Source organism: Peromyscus leucopus, chromosome 3, assembly GCF_004664715.2.
Source record: "Peromyscus leucopus breed LL Stock chromosome 3, UCI_PerLeu_2.1, whole genome shotgun sequence".
NCBI classification, from domain to species: domain Eukaryota; kingdom Metazoa; phylum Chordata; class Mammalia; order Rodentia; family Cricetidae; genus Peromyscus; species Peromyscus leucopus.
The window spans coordinates 62,305,626-62,326,261 of record NC_051065.1 but is presented as its reverse complement, the minus strand read 5'-3'; the positions used below and the strand labels follow the sequence as shown (position 1 = coordinate 62,326,261).

General features: G+C 44.4%; 1 protein-coding gene across 5 annotated transcripts in view; it reads right to left on the bottom strand.

The window, feature by feature from the left end:
* Galnt11 (polypeptide N-acetylgalactosaminyltransferase 11) overlaps window positions 1-20,636 on the bottom strand; it is a 30,994-nt gene that overhangs the window by 1,606 nt on the left and 8,752 nt on the right. For 3 of the 5 annotated variants that reach the window (XM_028879504.1, XM_028879506.1, XM_028879505.2), the window contains exons 2-10: window positions 17,195-17,521; window positions 16,312-16,435; window positions 14,827-14,993; window positions 13,097-13,222; window positions 9,899-10,148; window positions 7,501-7,618; window positions 5,643-5,795; window positions 2,445-2,663; window positions 965-1,069 (exon numbers count right to left, since the gene is read on the bottom strand). In XM_028879504.1, coding sequence (XP_028735337.1) covers window positions 965-1,069; window positions 2,445-2,663; window positions 5,643-5,795; window positions 7,501-7,618; window positions 9,899-10,148; window positions 13,097-13,222; window positions 14,827-14,993; window positions 16,312-16,435; window positions 17,195-17,483 — 1,551 coding nt within the window. In that variant the 5' untranslated portion in view covers window positions 17,484-17,521. Of the gene's footprint in view, window positions 1-964; window positions 1,070-2,444; window positions 2,664-5,642; window positions 5,796-7,500; window positions 7,619-9,898; window positions 10,149-13,096; window positions 13,223-14,826; window positions 14,994-16,311; window positions 16,436-17,194; window positions 17,522-17,609; window positions 17,884-20,636 lie in introns of those variants that run through there. The other 2 variants (XM_037203736.1, XM_037203735.1) reach the window with 2 other exon arrangements.

Sequence of the window (20,636 nt, the reverse complement as noted above, 5' to 3'; positions counted from 1 at the left end):
CCTGAAGCAGGGTTTCCCTTGGGTGTGAATGCAAATCATCTTGAGTTCTGGCCCAGGACTCAAATGGGATGAGTACAGATGTAGTGAGACAGTCTCCTACAGGTACTAGAAAGCCCTGTTTGAATCCTGGGCTGTTGTGTGGCAGACCCTGCACTGACCACTTGAAACCAGTGCGACTGAGGACTGTTTATGTATTTAAGTAGCTATAGTACCAGTGTGATCCTGCATGCCCACAACTCGGTACATTTAAAACCACTGAACGGGCCAGTGCAGGAAAGGCCTGCTGCCAAGCCTGATGACCTATGTGATCAGAGAGGAGAACTGACTGCTACAGCCTGTCCTCTGACCTCCATGTGTGCACACTCAGGTAATAAGTCGATGTTTTGTTTTAAGACAGTATATTCTAGAAATGTGCAAGTATACAATCCATTTATCAAAAGGCCCAGGTATTTTTTTTCCATTCCTATGTGATAGCCAAAATGGAGTACAATCTATGCAGACCAGTCCTGACAGCTGTGAGTTGAAATCACTCACTGTTAGGCTATGGTGTCATATAAGTAAGCCTGAAACGACAGTGACAAACTGAAATTTATCTGCTTACATTTTAATATGGAAAAGACTACCTAAAATAGAGTGGATGCAATGAACTCTGTTGGGGTGTCCTTTAATGAGATGTAAAAACTGGTTAGGAAAATCTGACTCTGGCTTATCTACTAAGGACTTCAGGTTTGAAGAAGAGCACTCCCTACACCACAGTAAAAGGCACAAAGGTCTTACAACTGACAAGCAATGACCAGAGGCAGAGGAACATGGAGAAGACAGAAGCAGTTATTTTAAATGGTCTCTAAAGTCATTTGTAACCTACAACTTAAGAAAAGTCACAGCACTAAACACCTCATGTCCAGAGTCTGCTCACATGTGCTTCCTTCCCCAGAGTGCCTATGCACTGGGCGGTATCACCCACCTGAGTTGGGTCTCTATAATCACAGGCCTTAAGCAGCACCAGGCCTCCTTTCTGGCTGGAACGGCCCTGGGCTACCAGACATTTGTTGGTCTGCAAATGGTAGAGCTGCAAAAACAAAACAAAACAAAACAGTGTTTTTGAGGACTTCTATACAGACATCTTGGTACCTGGGGGATGTGTGCCTGGAGTGGAAATGCTATTTCACAGTCCCAAATAAGAACCCAGGAGCTAAGAGGAAGCCAGGAAATAAAGCCAGGCATGGTGACTTAGGACTGTAACCAAAGCACTCATGGAGCTGAAGCAGGCAGATCATGAATTTGAGGCCAGCCAGCCTGGGCTACACAGCAAAACCCTGTTTAGACATTTTTTTTTTTCAGTTTTGTGTTTTTTTTTTAAGTATACTATGTATATGCTGACTTGGATATACAGAACCACCAAGACCTTCCAACAGTGATACCAAGATCAAGAATTATGCTGGAAGGGATTTCAACTATATAGGCATAAAATCTCTCTCTTTACTTAAGAAAAACACCCAATAAACATCTTGATGGTTGTTTGGGGTTTTATAAAGTAAATAAGGAGAAAAGTACTAGGCTCAATTCTGAAATAGAAAAGATGGAAGATGTGCCTTAGGAATTTAAAGAGGGAAACCCACAAGAACATCAGCTTTTTTCTGTCTGTGTGTGTGTTTGCACAGGTGGGGGAGGGGGTGTGCATGCTTGTGCAAGCTTTCTCCCTTGTTCACTGAGGTGCAAGGTCTACCAAATAAACCCAGAGCTCACTGGGCTTGCTCCAATGATCCAGGCTCTGCCTCCCAAGCACTGGAATTGTAAGTGGACCCCGACAACTGCCCAGTGTCTGCATGGGTTCTGAGCTCCAAACTCCAATCCTCACACTGAGCTGCACAGTGTTTTATCAGCTGAGCCATCTCCCCAGCCTCCAGAATGCCAGTTTTAGAAATTACTCAGAGCTCAGAACAGCAGACCCTAAGCCTTAAGTGCAATTGGAAAGGGTCCACAGTGTGCCCTCTGCTAAGCTCTGAAGACTGCCAGTGCATTGAGTGTGAAATCTCACTGCACGTCCCACCAACTTAACTGTCACTTTCGATCTCTATCTGAAGTTGGTTCCTAGAGCTGAGACTGACCAGTAACAGCTGCTGCATTTTCCTGCTCATCTCCCTTTGAAAGGATCATTTCAGGTCTCACACTGCCTTTGTCCCCGACTGTGTCTCTACTCTTGGAAGCTGATACATAATCTACATGAGGTCCCAGTCCCTCCAAGGCAGTAAGTACAGGATCTTGACCTGGGTGTAAACAGCAAACACATTAAAATTTGTAAGCTTTTCTACTAGAGAAGAGAGAAACCCCCTCAAAAATGAAATTAAATCTGAGCTAAATCTAGATTTATCACAGGACCTCAGAAAACCTTCCTGCTATGCCCCTCCCAGTGGAACCGTCAGATAGGACTGCTGCTGCCTCACCCGTCCACGCAGAAGGACCCTGGGGCGCTTGGGCCCTCTGTTGATGAAGATGGGCTGCTGAGGTTTGGCGTTCGGGCCAGGTAGCTGCATCTCAGGGTAAATATTGTCCAAATACCACTTGAAAGATTGACAGCCCAATTTCTTCCTCAATTCAACACGCTCACTGATATTTCCGAAGCTCTTGGTCTTCAAATCAGGTCTTAAGGAAAAATACTGCTCCTAAATTTAAAAATAAAGAAAAATGGAATTTGCTGCTGGAAATATATTATACATTCTTTGAGGAAAACACGGTCTTGTGTTTTCTTAATGTCAAAGTATCAACAGGAACTTTCCACATGCCTGTCACTAACCATAACATAAACTCAAGATATATTTGATTTCACAGAGGACAAATTGGAGGAAAATCTAACTCGGTGGATGTAGTAGTCTGAAAGAAAATGCCCCCCCAGGGGAGTGAGGAAGTTAGGAAGTGAGGCCTTGTTGGAGTAGGTGTGTCACTGTGGAGGTGGGCTCAAGACACCCAGTGTCTCAGTTGACTTCCTATTGCAGGAAGATGTAGGACTCTCAGCTCCTTCTCCAGCACCATGTCTGCCTGCATGCTGCCTTGCTTCCCACCATGATAATGGACTAAACCTCTGAACTGTAAGCAAGCCAGCCCAGTTAAATGTTTTCCTTTATAGAAGTTGCTTTGGTCATGATGTCTCGTCACAGCATCAGAACACTAAGACAACAGATGATGTGTAAGATGAGTGACTCAAACTCTGACCTCTATTATTCTCAACATGAGCTGAAGGTCCAGGATTCCATGGATCTAGACATGGCTGCACACACCTTTAATCTCAGCACTAAAGACACAGAGGCTATGTAGCAGCTCCAGGCCAGTCAAGACTACATGGTAAGACCCTATCTTAGAAACAGTACCACTAACAAAAACAAAAAACCAACAGTTTTAATTTTTTTAATTCATTTAGTAAAACCTTTTTTTTCCCCCCAAGACAGGGTTTCTCTGTGTGGCTCTGGCTGTCCTGACCTCGCTTTGTAGACCAGGCTGGCCTCAAACTCACAGAGATCCACCTGCCTCTGCCTCCTGAGTGCTGGGATTGAAAGTGTGTGCCACCACCACCACTGTCTAGAAACTCATCTTTTTTTATGTGGCTCATATGTACATTTACCCTGATACATGGAGGGGTGCTTGCCTTGGTGCATTTGTGGCAGTCAGAGGCCAACTCTATGGGGCTGATTCTCTTTCCACCTTTGGGTGGGATTCTGGATCAAGCTGATTGCTAGACCTGTGCGGCAAACATATTTACCACTCAGCCATCTCACTGCTTTAAAATAAAACCTCATGAAAAAATGTAGTACAAACATAAGGAGTATTTTCAAAGCTATTACAAATATGGCTATTCTTGTATTAAATGTTTAATATAAGTTATTTGTAATTTTCTGATACAGTATAAGCACACAGCCCAGAATGGCCTCTAGCAGTCCTGCCTCAGCCTTCCCAGTGCTGGGACCACTACACAGCAGCATGTCTAGCATATAACTCAGTAACTTTGATATTTTAATTATGATAGAAAATAAGAAATCATACCAGTGAGATTCCCATTTGCTTTTGCTTCCTCTTTGAATGTTCTTTTTATACATGCAAGGTTTGTACTACTTACTTGAAAAGCACTGGTCTATGGCTGTGCAGTTCTTCCAAATACTGATGCCACTTCACTACACAATAAAGTAATTTATGATTTTGTCAGAAAAGTTACATAGTGGCACACTTTCAAGCTCATAATGATGGGGGGGGTTGTTTTGTTTTTGAGACGGGGTCTCACTGCGTATCCCTGGCTGGCCTGGAACTCACGAGACTGGATAGCGAGCCCTGCTGTTAAAGAGTGGGGTTTTATCATTTACAAGCCTGGCTCCCTTGGAGAAGCTGCTGCCCAGTGTCATATGCAAGGCCCATGGAGAACAGTGCAGCTCAGCACTCAGCTCACAGCACTGTACTCCACATGAAGTGGTCACATGACTACTGACAAGACTTCTGACTGGGTGACTGCTGTCTCTTCAATGAGTTCTTACAGGAACATAGCTGGTGCTTCTTCACTCAGGCATGCAGTGTCTACACAGCAAGTGCATTAAGTGTCTGTATTCATCTGACCAGGGAAATGAGTGAGACCCTGCAAACCTGAGTGGCCAGAGCCAAGAGGTCAGCAAGCCACATTGTGGGATCTCTGCCACACGCAGATGATAACAATTCACAAGAGGCCGAGCCCCCGGAGCTCTGGGTTAGGAGAGGGATAGAGACAAACAGAACCTTTGCATGCTTTGAGCCCGTCTCTGCTCCCAGCTCCCTCCTCAGCACTTCACAGCCTGGGCATCTGCTGCCATTTCCCTTTACATCACAGGGTTGCAATTACTGTACATCCTCTTATCCATCTTTTGTCTCCAAAATAAGAGCTCAGGTACTTTGCCAGGCACCCTAGTGCATGCACGCCTGTAATCCCAGAGCAGGAAGGCACAAGGATAGAGTTCGAGACCAACCCATTTCAATGACAGTAGCAACTGCACACAAATAATCACAGCAGCATTTTCCTAAGAGTTAACGTGTAAACAAGTCAAATGCCCAGGTGATGGCCAGATGGATAGAGTATCCCTGAGCAATGGGAAGTAGTGAAGTGCTGAGACCAGCTACAACACAGCCCAGCCTAAACACAAACACCAAGTGAAAGCCACAGAGAAGGGCACAGATGTGTGAGAGATCTAGGGAAGACTGGAGCCAGGAGACAGATGTGGTTGTCTAGTAGAGCTGTGGTCAGAGGTGAAACATGAAAAGTACAGTATTTCTTTTTGATGTGACAAAACGCTCTAAAATTAACATGCAACTTATACTTGACAAAGATTCTGCAAAGAAAACAAAGTTGTATAAGGTAGGGCAGCAATGGGAAAGGAATCTTGAGTGAGCAGTGAAGTCCAGTGGGTGAGGAAGTGCAGCCCAGTTCTGTGGAGTCCCAAACTCTGATGGGCACAGAAGGATCAGTGCACTAAAACAGAGCTGCTTCCAATGCTTACAAATCACACTCAGAAGTCAGGTGAGAACCCAAACTGAGTGACTCCCGGGTGAAAAGAAGCCCAGAGAGATGGCACAGCAGTGAAGGTCAGCCAAGAAGAACAAGCACGAGGGGGGTGACAGACACAGACACTCACCTTGTACTCATCCAACCAGACATGGGCCAGCCTCAGGGAGTTGTGTGTCATGGTGTCCTGGCCTTCAGGAGATCCGTATGGCCGCCTTTTCCGGAAAATGTGTCCTACTCTTGAGCAAGGGATGATGAAGAGCTTACCGCCACACATCCAGATCTAGGCAGAAGCAAACAGACAACGACGGACAGTTCAGACAGAAGCAGCCCGCGCACCAGCCTGTATGAATGGTGGCTATGCAACTTACAGGTGTTTCTCCATGAGATCTACTCAGAAGATAGTAGGGACATTTAAAAATTAGGTCTTCCTGAAATTAAAAAGGCAACCAATTCTGAAAACATTCATTTGCTCCCATGTGTCTGAATTATGTTATCATCCTTTGTTGCATTAATGGACTTGCTCTTAAGGATTTGAAAACAGTTATGCTTATTAGCTGGTCTTCTGTTTTTCATGTACTTTGTTTTTTGTTTGTTTGTTTTTGTTTTTGTTTTTTTCAAGACAGGGTTTCTCTGTGTAGCTTTGGTGCCTGTCCTGGAACTCACTCTGTAGACCAGGCTGGCCTCAAACTTACAGAGATCTGCCTGCCTCTGCCTCCCAAGTGCTGGGATTAAAGGTGTGCACTACCAACACCTGGCCCATGTACTTTCTTTTATATACTTTGTTTCTAAGAAAACAACTCGTTTTTCTTACATGTTTGTGCAGTGTTCCTGCATATGCACACGTTTGCATGTGTGTGACATGCCTGCATATGCAGTGCACATGCATGAGATGAACGCTGGCCTAAGGTGAATATTGGGAATCTTGGGGCCTGAGAGATGGCTTGAGACAGCTCAGCGGTTAAGAGCACTGGCTGCTTTTCCAGAGGTCTTCAGGTCAATTCCCAGCAACCACATGGTGACTCACATCTATAGTGGGATCTGATGCTCCCTTCTTGTGTGCAGATGAAATGCAAACAAAATACCCATGTACATAAACTACATAAATAATCTATCTTTTAAAGGGGTTGGGGGCTCCCCTTTACCACTCTTCTACCGCATCCTTTGGAGGCAGTGTCTCAAATCACACTAGAGCTCACTAGTATGGCTAGTAATTTGTCTGGGGATCCTGTGTCTATGTTCCAGGGCTAGAACTACAGATGAGCAGCCATGCCAGCCTGATGTTTACACGGGCTCTCAGGACCCAGACATCTCTACTCTTGCTTGCAGGGAGAGTGGTTGGACCACTGAGCCATCTCCCCAAGTCCAAAGTCTTTTTTTCTAAATGATACAAGTGATTCAGATTCAAGAGTACTTGGTTGCAGGCAGGGCTGGGAGGCTGGGAGGCTGGCTCAGGGAGCAGAAGTGCTTGCCACCAAGCCAAGCCTGTTGACTCCTGTTCGATCTCCAGGAGCCACACGGCAGAAGGAGAGAACCAACTCCTATAAGTTGTGGCATGGCTTCCACATGAGCACCATAGCACATGTGTGTGCTTGTGCAAACACACATTTTTTTAAAGAACCTTTTAACACATATGCATGTCGTGTCATGTGTGAGAGTATATACTTTTAACAATTATGGAATTCATTTACTTTTGCTAAAAAGAAAGAGAACAAAAGAAAACTGAACCAATGATATCTATATAAACTTTCAACCCGAAAAAAAATTTGGAGAAAAACTGCCCTTTAAAGCACCACAGTGGTATGTTTTCAAAATTATAAATAGACATGTATAAGTACTGTGCTATGGGCTGACGGGGACTCTGCAGACAGGTCCAGATGGGTGGTAGGTGGGGCCCACCTGCTCAGAAGGTTCTCTTTGCCCCTAAACTGCAATTATATTCCATTACAGACAATTTAATAACAGAACACACACAAAACCAAAATTACCCGAAATGAGATTTCCAGATTTTCTCCTCCCCAGATATCCATGCCACTGTCATACTGTCCAAGATCATTGAAATACTGTCTATTCATTGCAAACAATCCTCCAGCCATTGTAGGTGACCTAGAAAAGGACCACAGCCTGTGCTCATTCAATAGAACCAGTTACCTATTGTTTACAGAGTCTCTGTGACTCTAGGACACAGTAGATTAGCTGTCATTAGAGAAAAGGTAAACAATAAAAGGATAACAGATATAAAGGAAACATTTTCATCCTATAAGGGAGCAAGCTAGGCCACATACCTGAATTTCTGGATTGCTGGGGCTATATCTGGCATAAGGTTACATTCTAAGTATCAAAGTACTATTCTTACTGTAACCAAGTTTGATAAACACCCAACTCAAATGACTTAATTCCTTTTGATGGCCTAGTAGAGGCACTGGACAAAACCTGAGTCCAGGGCCTGCTGCCACAGAGACAGTCTCCCTTCTGAGCTGAAGAGCATCAGCAGCACTCTCAAGAGGCTGACTGTGCCAGCAGTGACATCCATGTTAGAGCGTTCGGAGCTCTGAATATTTAGAGCCATCATACTTAGCATGTGAGTGGGATGGGGGGGCCACTACTGGCATCTGGTTTGAGGCCAGGGATTCTGTTAACTCCTAACACATGAGGGTCGGTCCCTCCCTCCCACCCTCCCTCCCAGCAGCTTGCCAACAGTGGACAATTGGGGTTGAAGTTGTAGCCCCCTGCAGCAGGCATTACCCAAAGGCTCAGTCCCAACCTCTAGGCATGTGACCTCCTGACCTGAAGCTAGGGATTCATGCGCGGGTTCTACTGTCCGAAACTGCCTACAGAAGAACTCTAGAAGGTCTAACAAAAGAGCAGACAGATAAATAAGCAAAACCAGGGAGGGTAAATCACAGAAAAGAGAAACAGTCTACAACAAAAACAGATGTGAAAGTTTTAATTATGAAGCTATCAAACAGACTTCAAAATAACTACTCAATACACTCAAAGAAAAAAGAGACGATTGAAAGCTTGGGAGAGAACTAGATACGCTGAAAACCATTTACATGGACTAGATGTGGCTCAGCTGGTAAGGGGGCTTGTAGAGCAGGTGGAAATCCCTGGCTTCAATCCCCAATCCTGCAGGTATGGCAGTTAGTTACATGGCATGAGCCCAGTCTGTATTTAAAAAACAAAACAACAAATCTATTTATACATGTCTGAAAAACATTTTGGAAAAAAAAAGTATCTTCAAAGGAATCAGAACTAAGACGGCCAAGACTGTGTTTGTAATGAGAGTTGCTGGGAGGGAAATTCCTTTTCTTCAACAGGGTGCCACCGAGTCTATGGCAAAGCAGGCCATGCACTGGAACAGTTGTCAGCACAGAGTGGACTCTGGGGAGGGGAGGGTATTTCTGTGTGTGCTTTTTGTTCTTGAGTGTTTTTTAAGAAAGAAATATCCCCCCCCCCCAAAAAAAAAAAAAAAAGCTGGGCGGTGGTGGCGCACGCCTTTAATCCCAAGTTCAAGGCCAGCCTGGGCTACCAAGTGAGTTCCAGGAAAGACACAAAGCTATACAGAGAAACAGAAACCCTGTCTCGAAAAAAAAAAAAAAAGAAAGAAAGAAAGAAATATGAAGTTGGGTGGGGAGGGAGGGAGATCTGGGAGGAGTTGGTGAGGGGAAAGAATATGACAAAAATATAGTATATGAAAAATTAAAAAAACTAAAAAAGGACTGATATGACTTCTTGTCTGCAACAGAGGTTCCTGAAGGCTGCATCAAGTTACGTTCAGGTCTTGTACAAAAAAGTATGAAGCACAAGTGCATTACACAGTTAGACTTGGGTTCCATCCCCAAATCTCCAGTTATGGACATGCAAATATTCCAACGTACAACAAAAATACCTGAATTCTAAAACACTTCTCATCTCAGACAAAGAGTGATGAACTGGAGATGAGTCTGACACAGACCACAGCACACAGGGGCACCCACACTACCCCAGAAGCAGTTACCTATTTGCCTCTCTCACAAATGACACAACACTTAGGGGCACTAACAGTTTCTTACTCTTAACTCTGGGCTCGGCTTATATAAAACTGTACCCCTAAGAATATTTACTGGAGGTGGATCTCTGAGTTCGAGGCCAGCCTGGTCTACAGAGTGAGTTCCAGGACAACCAGAACTATTAAAGAGATAAATCCTGTCTCAAAGACAAACAAAAAAATGAAAACAAAATTTGTTGCGTTTTTGAGACAGGGTCTCTCTTTGTAGCACCTCGCTTCAAAATTTTTGTACTGGGTAAGTTAGATCAAGACCCTTGCCCCTTACAGAGAAGGTTTTCCTTAATACACTCTTCTTTCCTAAGGAAAAGCTGGTGGACTCTGCCCGCCTCTCTTACCTGATTGGTGCAGTGGCCCCGTCAGCCCCTCCCAGCTCGGACACAGGAACTAAATCCCACTTGAAGTGCAGTCCCCAGTTGAAACCTCCCCGGACCACGGGGGATGAGCTGTAGGCCAGTGTGTCAGCGCTGATGATGTCAATCACGGGGCACACCACAGTATGTGGATCCTCAAGGATGACGGCCAGCAAGGGCTGCAACCACATCACGTTGACTTCACAGTGGCTGTCTAGGAACACGAGGACTTCTCCTGCCCAGGTGAAGGGAGAAGGTGGGAAAGTGGCACCTGGCACTTGGCCAAGGTGCAGCTGAGCAGCAAGGATGGGGATGTTATGTACAGGCCATGGATGGCCACCATGACCACCCCCATCAAGAAACTATTCTCTGCACTGCCAACTGGATTCAGGAAAATAAGTCCTTTGGCCAAGAGTTTTCTCTGAAATGTGCACTGTCATGGAGAGACCACAAACCACATGTACGACCCCAACAAGCTGTTAGGCAACTGAAGAGACTCCTCCTCTCCAGGGGCAGCAGGCCCTGTGTGTTCTTGCAGTGACACTGGCCAGGTGTGGAGTCCACTTTTACTACAGTCCTTTTACTCCAAGTATCTAATGGAGTACATCCCTGCCTTAGAACTGCACCAGTGGCTAACCAATGGCTTAGCATCACTGAGAGCTGACACTATGGTAACTTCCTTCAAAGACGGACTGCTGTGCCAACCACAGTTTGACACCGTCCACACATATCACCCTTCTCCCCTGGATTCTCCACTGTACTACCTCCAGCTCACTTCTTATTTCCCATAGGGCTCTAAGGGATTCTTTCAGCCGTATTAGCAAGATAAATGACTAAAACTTTATCCTGTTATCTTTGCATCTTCTTGTTGTTACCTTTGCATCTTCTGGATAAATGTGAGCAAGGTTGAGAACTGTTGGTTTTGAGAACTCCAAATTTATTTGAGAAACTGGAATTATCAGAGAGTAGGATTGTTCTAAATAAGCATCAGAATAGATTTTACATGATTTATTAAAACAAATTATTGAAAAAAATACCCCTAAGTTTTCAATGATGTCAGCAAATTAGCCACATAGTTCCCTGGCTGTCCACAAACTCAATGTGTACATAAAACATCTAGCAATTACCTAATACAGAATGCACACTTCTCAGCATCATCGGTGCTCAGTGGAAAACGAGGTCAGGGTTTTGTTTTTTTTGTTTTTGTTTTTGTTTTTTTTCAAGACAGGGTTTCTCTGTGTAGCTTTGGAGCCTATCCTGGAACTCACTCTGTAAACCAGGCTGGCCTCAAGCTCACAGAGATCCACTTGCCTCTGCCTCCAGCGTGCTGGGATTAAAGGTGTGCGCCACCACTGCCCGGCTGAGGTCAGGGTTTCTTTAAGGAGAAATGTCTTCATAGCTTTTCTTAATTCTGAAAGTACTACTTTTTCAAAATGAGGCCAAGTTAATTAACTAAATGCAGTAAGATTCTACATGGCTGCACCAAACCTGCCATAGCGATCTCAAACTGTCTTGAACCGGGCAGATCCTACGCCTTATCTGAAGGAAGACAAGGAGGTCATAACAGTAACAGTAAATATGCACTGCGGCAGTACAGTGGTTCAAATGGCACAATCTTCAACGCTCCAGAGTTTTCTCCAGCACAGCCAACTTTCTTTAGTTTTGGCTACGGCCCTGGAGAAGCAGATGTCTCACTGACCTAGGGCACTGGCTCTGGCTGGATGCAGAGGGCTGCTCTCATTTCCTGTCCACTGCTTCAGATCACAAGAGGTTTTGAAAGAAAAAGACCAAATCCCAAAAGTGAGATCCCAACCAAGTACAACAAATGCAATGGCCCATGGCTACCATGGCTACAGGGGAGTGTGGTGATGCCCAGTGCTTATCATCACAGACCCTGCGGGGGTTGGGGGGTGGGATCTGAGGCAGAGCAGTTCACAGCAGGGCACAGGTGACACTGCTATGAGGGAAAGACTCAAGTCAGGACTTACCGAACTGACCTCCTGACTTCTGATATGCCCAGGAGCTACTTTAACCAGATTCATTTGTCTGTACTTTTAAAGGAAACTATTTTAGTCAAGATCAATAAAAGAAAATCAGGAATGCCAACCTTACACCTCTATCTTTCTAGGTAAACATAAAAGAGATCCAGCCAGGTGTGGTGGTACATGTCTATAATCCCAGTGCTTGGGAAGTAGAAGCAGGGGCCCTGAGTTCAAGATCATCCTCAGCTACATAGCAAGTAGGAAGCCAGCCTGGGCTCAAAACAAAGGACACAAGGGAAGCCCAAGAGGACTAGAGTGTACTCTCTACACAAGGCTGGTCTGCACCTGCTCTCTATAGTCAGGGGGAGACTGGTGTGTGCCACATGATGGAGAGAGGGGCCTGGAAACCTCCCAACAACAACAGAGACTCTTTCCTACATGCTATCAGTGTTAAACACTGATTACAGTTACCAAGTAAAATCCTGACCCTGACCCTAGAGCTGTGCACTCCACAATAACAACTATTAGCATAATTCAAGTCAAGCAGTTTGAAGTTTATATGTTTCTGTATGAAATTTTTAAAAGTTCAGTTACTTGTTAGCTTGGACTTTTCTAGTTATGTAAGCAGCAAGATAAGAAACCTATTTTAGAGGCCAATAATTAACTAAAAAGCCACTACTGAAATAGGTCTGTGAGGGTTCTAGCAGTAATTTTTGTACTCTGTGCTTTAGGGCAGCAGGTCAGTTATGAAATCTTCCCAAACAGAACAAGCTTCTTCACTTGTTTGGACAACAACCAATGAAAACATGGTGTACTGGTTTGAATGAGACTGAATGAGTGGACTGAATGGCCCCCAAAGGCTCATGTTCAAATGCTTGGTCCCACTGGATAAAACTGTTTGGAAGGATGAGGAGGTGTAGCCTTGTCAGAGGAGGTGTGTCATTGGAGGTGGGCTTTTTGAGGTTTCAAAAACCCTTATTAGCTCTGTCTCTGCCTCTTGCTTGTGGGTCAGATGTAAGCTTCAGCTACTGTGCCATAATGGTCCTGGACTGACCCTCTGAGACCATAAGCCCACAGTCAAATGCTTTCTTTTATAAGCTGTCCTGCTCATGGTGTCTCCTCACAGCAACAGAACAGTAACTAAGGCTTTCTGTGGACCTCTGTAGGCATCCAAAACCACAGAGCCACAGCACAGATGTACCTGTAGCATGGGCTGCTCCAATCATTCTTCCTCGGATCAATCCCTCACGTTTCCTATTTCTTATGACCTTGACTTTTGCAGGCAGGTATCTTTGGATGTATTCATCTAGCTCTCCTTTTAAATCATCTGAAAAGAACAGTTCCATAATTACTCACACCATATGAGACACACACCAAGGCATCTTATAACCATTTCTAAAATTGTATCTGCAACCTAAGTCAAGATCTACAAGTGATCAAAGAAATGTGTTGGACTCTGCCTCACTGTAAAGCATCCCAGCATCCTCTGTCGGAGGAAAAAGAAACCCAGAGTGCAAGTTGGAACCTAGCCAAGAGCTGCCTTACATGTGTATTTCAATAGACAATGTCTGAAATGAAGCCAAACATGAAGGCTCTTGCCTGCAATTTCAATGCCCATTTTGGCTTGATAGTAAATTTGAGGCCAGCCTAGACTACAAAAAAAAAAAAAAAAAAAAAAAAAAATCCAGGTGTGGTGTTACACATCTTTAAGTCCAGTACTTGGGAGGCAGAGGCAGGCAGACTTCTCTGAGATCAAGGCCAGCCTGGTTCTACATAGGAGTGCCAGGACAGCCAGAACTACATAGAAAGACCATGTCTCAAAAAAACAAAAACAAAAAACAACCAAGCAACAACAACAAAAAAAGGATAAGTTTTGATGTCTATGAACCGCTCCAACATTTCTCCCATAAATTTCCTATATTTACCCAGGTTTGAATATTATGGTCTCATGGGTGTTGCGTTCATTCATCAGTCCATAAGTATACTGGTGTTGAGCTCTACTGAGGCTACGGAGGGTCTAAAGAGTTGTTGCGTACATGGAGAATGTCTCCATGCCACCCCATCACTGGGTCTGCAGTGTTGTGCTAAAGGGAGGAGGCTGGAAGCCAGCAGACTAAGTAGAACTTCCACTGGACCTCCCAAAAGCTATCCTGAGCAAGTCACTTCTCCTTCTATCTCCATCTCTGTACAAAGGATCCCCACTCATCTTGAAGGAGGCTAAGAGCTGAGTGGAGTAAATAGTAGAAAGCTTTTCTTTATGAAGATCTACAGTTAAAGAAAGGTATGTAAAATACACGGTGATTCTCAGAAAACTGGCATCTAAGAGCTTTCTGAATGCAGTCCACTCTGGGAACAACTGGTGTAGCACACTTATTCTATAAGCATGGTCCACAGCACTGTGACAGAAGAAAAGTGCCAGTCTCAAAGGGCACATACTGCATATCCATCTAGATTACATTTTTGAAATGACAAAATTAGAGATCACCAGATGCCACGGAAGGATACTAGGGATACAAAGACAGAGTATAACTCTAAATGGGAGCATCAGGGGCTGCTGGGTGATGCAGTGTGCTTCTCAAGACTGCTGTTGCTAACAATCTTCATGCAGGATATTCTCCATTGTGGAATTCTGTTTTCTACACTGTACTCTAAGTATAAAAGAACCAACATGGGAAATCGGTTGAAGAGCAAACAGAAGTCTTCATAACTTCCTATCAATCTGAGCTTAATTCATAATGGACATTTTCAAAAGCAAGCCAAGGGGAAATTCCCCAGGGGTAAATTTGGATAACACTGTAAGCAGATTACAAAGATAAAGTACTTCAGTAAAATCATTCTATAATCAATGGACAGGCTGTAAGCTCAGCTGTGGCTGCATCACACAGTGAATAAGAACCTCGATGAATCGTGAGCAGGCACAGTATCACTTACCAAAGTCACTGTTGTCATCGACAAGGATGATCTCATGCAGAAGGTGTGCTGGCGTGCGGTCCACAACACTGTGCACAGTCCGCAGCAAGGCCGAGAAGGCTTCGTTGTAGAAACAGATAACAACACTAGCAGTTGGCAGATCAGTTGGGTAGGACTTTCCTCTACACCTTTAACAATCAAAACAAGAAAATCTGACAGTTCAAGAGGCTCCAATGTCTTGGGTTATTTCCTGCTATCTTGTTCAGGTTCTTTCTGACATTACAGCAAATTTTAAGCATTTACAAAAACACTGTGGTTTAGTCTTTGCTTTACATCATGTTAATAAATTTATCTTTTATGCCAGGCGGTGGTGGCACATGCCTTTAATCCCAGCACTCGGGAGGCAGAGGCAGTGGATCTTTGTGAGTTCGAGGCCAGCCTGGTCTACAGAGCAAGATGCAGGAAAGGTGCAAAGCTACACAGTGAAACCCTGTCTCCAAAAAAACAAACAAACAAACAAAAATTATCTTTTAAAATGTGGTTTCTTTCTTTTGGTAGAGAAGTTACATAATGAGTTGTTTTTCATGAAGTTACTGCATGTGTAGCACTCTGAGGTTGACATCTAGCTTCTCAATGAGGTTCCAAGTGGAAACACAGTAATACATAATAAAACTTCGTCTCTGAAATTTTTAGTTTTTGCCTAATAGCGTAAAAAGCTTTGAGAGAACTGTGATATTCTTAGATGACAGAAGAGCTGCCATGGACACAGCAGCTGCTGCATAGGTGACTGAGCAACAACAAAGCTGTTAAAGAATAAACTCAGGGTCCTGACCTCTTTCCTCTGTCCCGCCTAGTTCCAGCCTCCCGCAGCTCTCCCCAGAGCCTAAGTGGATGAGGGTCAGTCCTTAGCCTTCAACACAGCACTCATACTTCAGAGCCCTCTGTGCTGTCTCTCCAGGGGAAAGGCTCCTTGCTCCAGTGGAACCACTTGCGGTGAGGCCACACTGCTCCAGCAGCCCCATCTAGGCCCCATTTCATGCCACTGCAATAACTGGTTTCCTCACCTGCCCCACAGAGACTGAGCCCTGTGAACCCAGGGTACACCTCATCTGTCCAGGCCTATGCACTGCCTGGCAGACTGAAGGTGCTCAACGAACTGTGCCACGACTGACTACAAGAACAAAAAGCCTTTGAAAGAAGCACAGAAGATTATGAAAAAGTACTAAGTCACTAGTTTCAATTCCTTATTGCCATAAATGCAATAAGAATTTTTTTTGAAGTTTAGGTTCAGGTAATTGACTTGAAATGTCCAAAGACATACAGCAAGCTCTAAAACTGCATCATTGCACTCTCAGACCATGGTGCTTCAAGAGTAGCAGGAGTGGAATCCAGTGCACTGTTCTGCTATGCCAAATACTAAGTGCAAACTGAACATTGCCCTTGACTGCTCACACTGGCGTTAAAACACTGTCACTGGAATTCATCAGAAGCCAATAAGGAGCATACTCAGCATTCCTGGTGTCTGGCACATCTCTGTGGTATCCCAAGCGGTTACTAATAAGCATATTAAAGGCATGTTTCTGGTAGCCCAGGTCTCTCAATTCCTGATCACGTTCATTGAAAATCATACCTGAAAGAGAGTGAAATTACAGTCAGTGCCTTAAGTCTGGAAAGATGATCTCAACAGCCACTATGATGTGATGGTCTCCTGAAGCCTTGACCTCACCACTGTAGTCAGATTATATCACTGTAGTTTTCAATTGGCTGTCTGCAGTTGTAGGTTTCAAATGAGTAAGCTGGGGCTGACGTCAGAGTCTCATCAATTCAATGCAAACCAAGTGTGCCCTAACCGTGTTCAAAACCATTATTTTTAAGACTACTTTGTTATGTGTTGGCACATACCTTTAATACCAGCACTAGGGAGACAAGAGGCAGGCAGATTTCTGTCCTAGACTACATAGTGAGTTCCAGGCCAGCTAGAGATACATTGTCTCAAAAAACAAAAACAAAAAACAAACAAACAAAAACCACAAATAAATGAACTAACAACCCCCCCCCCCACGTTTTATTACACTCACAAGACAAATTATTTGTGACCAGAGAAAAAATACTGATACTGTTCCATAAAGGAAATCGATTATTAAATCCGAAAGGACTTCAGCAGACCCCAGTCTCATCAAGTTTTTATAGGAACCCATGCCCCACAAAAATTTACACATAAGCTTTTATATAAAAAGGGCTCCTATAAGCTTTGGGTTCCGACTTTAAACGACTTCCCTCGAAGCAGCTCCTGCTCAGATCTAACTAGAACCATGTAACTTTGGGGACAATAGGATATTTCTAATCCTGAACAACACACGGTTTACAGAGCACAGACCTGATTACTTACCCAGCTCGGAGGAAGATTTTGAGAGGCCATTATCTTCGATGCGGTTATTCATCAAATCGTCCATTCTGTTTGCTTTAAACTGCGGATCTAATACTCGACCTGGACTTCGAGTAAAACGTGGGTAGAATTTTTTGGGAAATGGTCCATGGGGGCCAGACCCCTTGATGGGCACATTCTTAAGGGGCTGAGTCACTTCACTGAAGTTGAAATAAATGAAAAGCAGAACTGTCCAGGTAGCAGATGTAAAGAGGCACCCGTAACAGAAATACCGAACTGTGACACTTCCCATTATAGACCTAGCATAGCTCAAGGGCCATTTTCAAAGTCCTAAAAAAGAAAGATAGGCATGTTAGACCCCCGAACACTCCTCAGTCAGCTACTGAACACTCACTGATTTCCAAACCTCCCAACCTACCCATTGTCCCCACTGTGTCAACACTCGGAAAAACAAAGCAACGAAAGAGCCGACACATCCAGCCGCCTGTTAATGAACACTGCTTCACCTTTGCTCTGGGCTGCGCTCAGCGTGGCCACCGTCTTCAAGCTTTAACTCTGCAGGACCAGGATCAAGTGCTGCAGTACGTCCCATCACAGGACATGGAAAGTCCCTTCCACACAGTCACGAGTGGAGGCTCATAATTATAATCTCAGCACTTGGGAGGAGAAGGCAAGATGGCCATCTGAGTTCATGGCCAGCCTGTGCTACACAGTGAATTCCAAGCCTGGCCTATAAAGTGAGACCTTGGCTCAAAAACAAACAGTGCCCTCCCCTACACCCCTGGGAAAAAAAAAAACTAGCCAACAAAAAACTCATAACCAACTCAAAAAAGAAAGTCCGACTTTCTAATCAAAGAGTCTACTCTATCCCAGAGCCCACTCTAATTCTAACAGTATTGTCAAATAAAGAGTTTCAATAATTGTTCTGTCTCTTTATCATGTAAAAACAAAGTCAGAACAAAATATCATATCAAGTAGCAGCACATATAAACATTCCAGGTGAACTGAGGACAAGGAAACACTACCTAAGAAACCCATGTATATTGGTATCTGCACAAAGATACAACTTATAAATCACTTATTTCTACAGCCAATTAAAAATCATCCCTAAAAAACAAGACAAAGCAAATTAATTAGTAAACCTCACTTTAAACATTAAGCTTTTTGAACAAGATTGTGCCCTCAGCTATTTTTAAATTATTTGCTAACCAACTACTAGATATTTCACAAGTCAACTTAAAAAACAAAAGTAATTAAAGCAAAACTAAAATAGTAATGCGGATAAACGAGGGTAGTGACTGCAGTGGGCGCAGGGCACCAGTGAGCTGCCCTGTCAGCTGGAAGTACCTTTTACACTAAATACATACCGAAAAATGCAAGTGCAAGGAAATGCTCAGGAAGAAAGGATCCAGAGCCTTCATCAGGAAAACAAGGCACAAATTTGCAACAACATGGGAAGACAGAGTAGTGACCTTTAAGGCAAATTCTGAGTTTCAACCAAGAAATATATTTTAACTGCCTGATATCTTGGCTTAGGAGCAGGCAACTAACAAGCAAACAGCAATAAAAAACAAAAGCACAGCGTGTTCGGAGGACCATGGGATGCTGACGTCAGGCCATAAGCATGCGGCTTTGATGGTCACCAACTATGTAGCAAAACTAACATTTAAAGATGGTCCTCCTCCAGCCACTCCGGCCTCCCTACCTCCACTGTGGACTCCTTAACACAGGAGGAAGCCTTCAAAGATGACATGAACGACAGCCAAGCCCTTCCCAGTCCCAGGATACAACAGCTGTGCCAGCAAACAACTCTGCCACAGGTGGACACTGCCATCTGCATCTCTTCAGCCTGATTGTCACCATCTTGGCCAAGTCTAGAACCCTCCAAAGCCAAGATTCAAAGGGGTAGGAAGAGACTGTTGTAAAGATCTGGGTTTACCCCAGGTGTGGCAGCACACTTTCAGTCTTAGGCTAGGAAGGGCAGGCCCGTGGATCCCTGTGTCTTGCTGGCCAGTCAGCCTAGCACACTTGGTCACGTTCTAGGCCAATGAGACACTCGAAAAACCACCTGGGAAGTATTTTTCTAAGAGCTTCACAGTAAAAGTACCATAGACAATGCAGATTTCCTGGCCTCCAGAGCTATGCTGTGCATCTCTACTTTCTAGGTAACATTATACAGACTATCAATCAGAAACTCAAACCTCCATTGCTGCAGAAAGAATTCAGAAGGCTAGCACTAAATCTGAGGACTTGAGTTTGGTCCGGAGTGCCTATATAAAAGACCAGAAACTGTGGCAAGCTTTGAGGTTCCTCCCTTCCTTCCTTCCTTCCTTCCTTCCTTCCTTCCTTCCTTCCTTCCTTCCTTCCTTCCTTCCTTCCTTCCATTTAGATTTGTTTCAGTTTATGAGTATTTTGCCTCCATGTATCTATGTGCACCACATGCATGTCTGGTATCCATGAAGGCCCAAAGAGGGCATCAGCCCCCTGGAACTGGAATAAGGGAATGGTTGTGAACTATCATGTGGATGTGAAAATCAAACCTGGGTCCTCTGTAAGGGCAACAAATGAGTGTAGCATGCTTTGTAATCCCAATGCTGAGAAGTTGAAGATAGATGGATCCCTGAGACCTGCTAGCCAGCCAGCCTAGTTGTTGAAGCTCAGGCCCCAGTAAGAACCTGTCTTTAAAAACAAAACAAAACAGGAAACTGGAAGGATGGTTCAGTGGTTGAGAGCACCAGCTGTTCTTTCAGAGGACCTGGGTTCCATTCCCAGCAACCACATGGCAGCTCACAACTGTCTATAACTCTGCCTCCAGGGGATCTGACACCTTCACAAAGACATACAGGCAGGCAGACCACCAATGCACAGAAAATAAAAATAAATCATTTTTCAAAAAGCGGCCCCCGCTCCCACCCTGCTGCCTTTCAACATCAATTGGTGCTGCCCAAATATTCTTGGATGTGTGGCCTTCCACTGGAACACAATTGACTTATCAGGGGTACACTCATACTTTCTATGCTGGCTTTGGTGTGGCTTGGACTTGACAGGTCTTGTGCATGCTGTCCTAACCACTGCAAGCGCATGCGTGCAGCCGCCCTGCTGTGTCAGGAAGACACTGCTTCCTATGGTCGTCCACTCCCTTTGGCTCTTCAACTCTTCCGCCTCCCTCTTTCCACGATTCCTGGGCTCTGGGGTGGGGTGTGATATATACGTTCCCTTTAAAGCTAACCATTCTGTAGTATTTCATTCTTTGCACCTTGGCCAGTTGTTGAGTATCTGTGTTGTCACTTATTGCAAACAGAAGCTTCTCTGGCGAGGGGGTTAAGGAGTTCCTTAATCAATGGGTGTAACGGTAAGTCATTAGGAGTCAGTTTATTGTGTCTGTTGAGCAAAGTAATAGTAGTAGGTTCTCTCCGAGGGCCTCCATCCCTGCCATAGGCTCTCA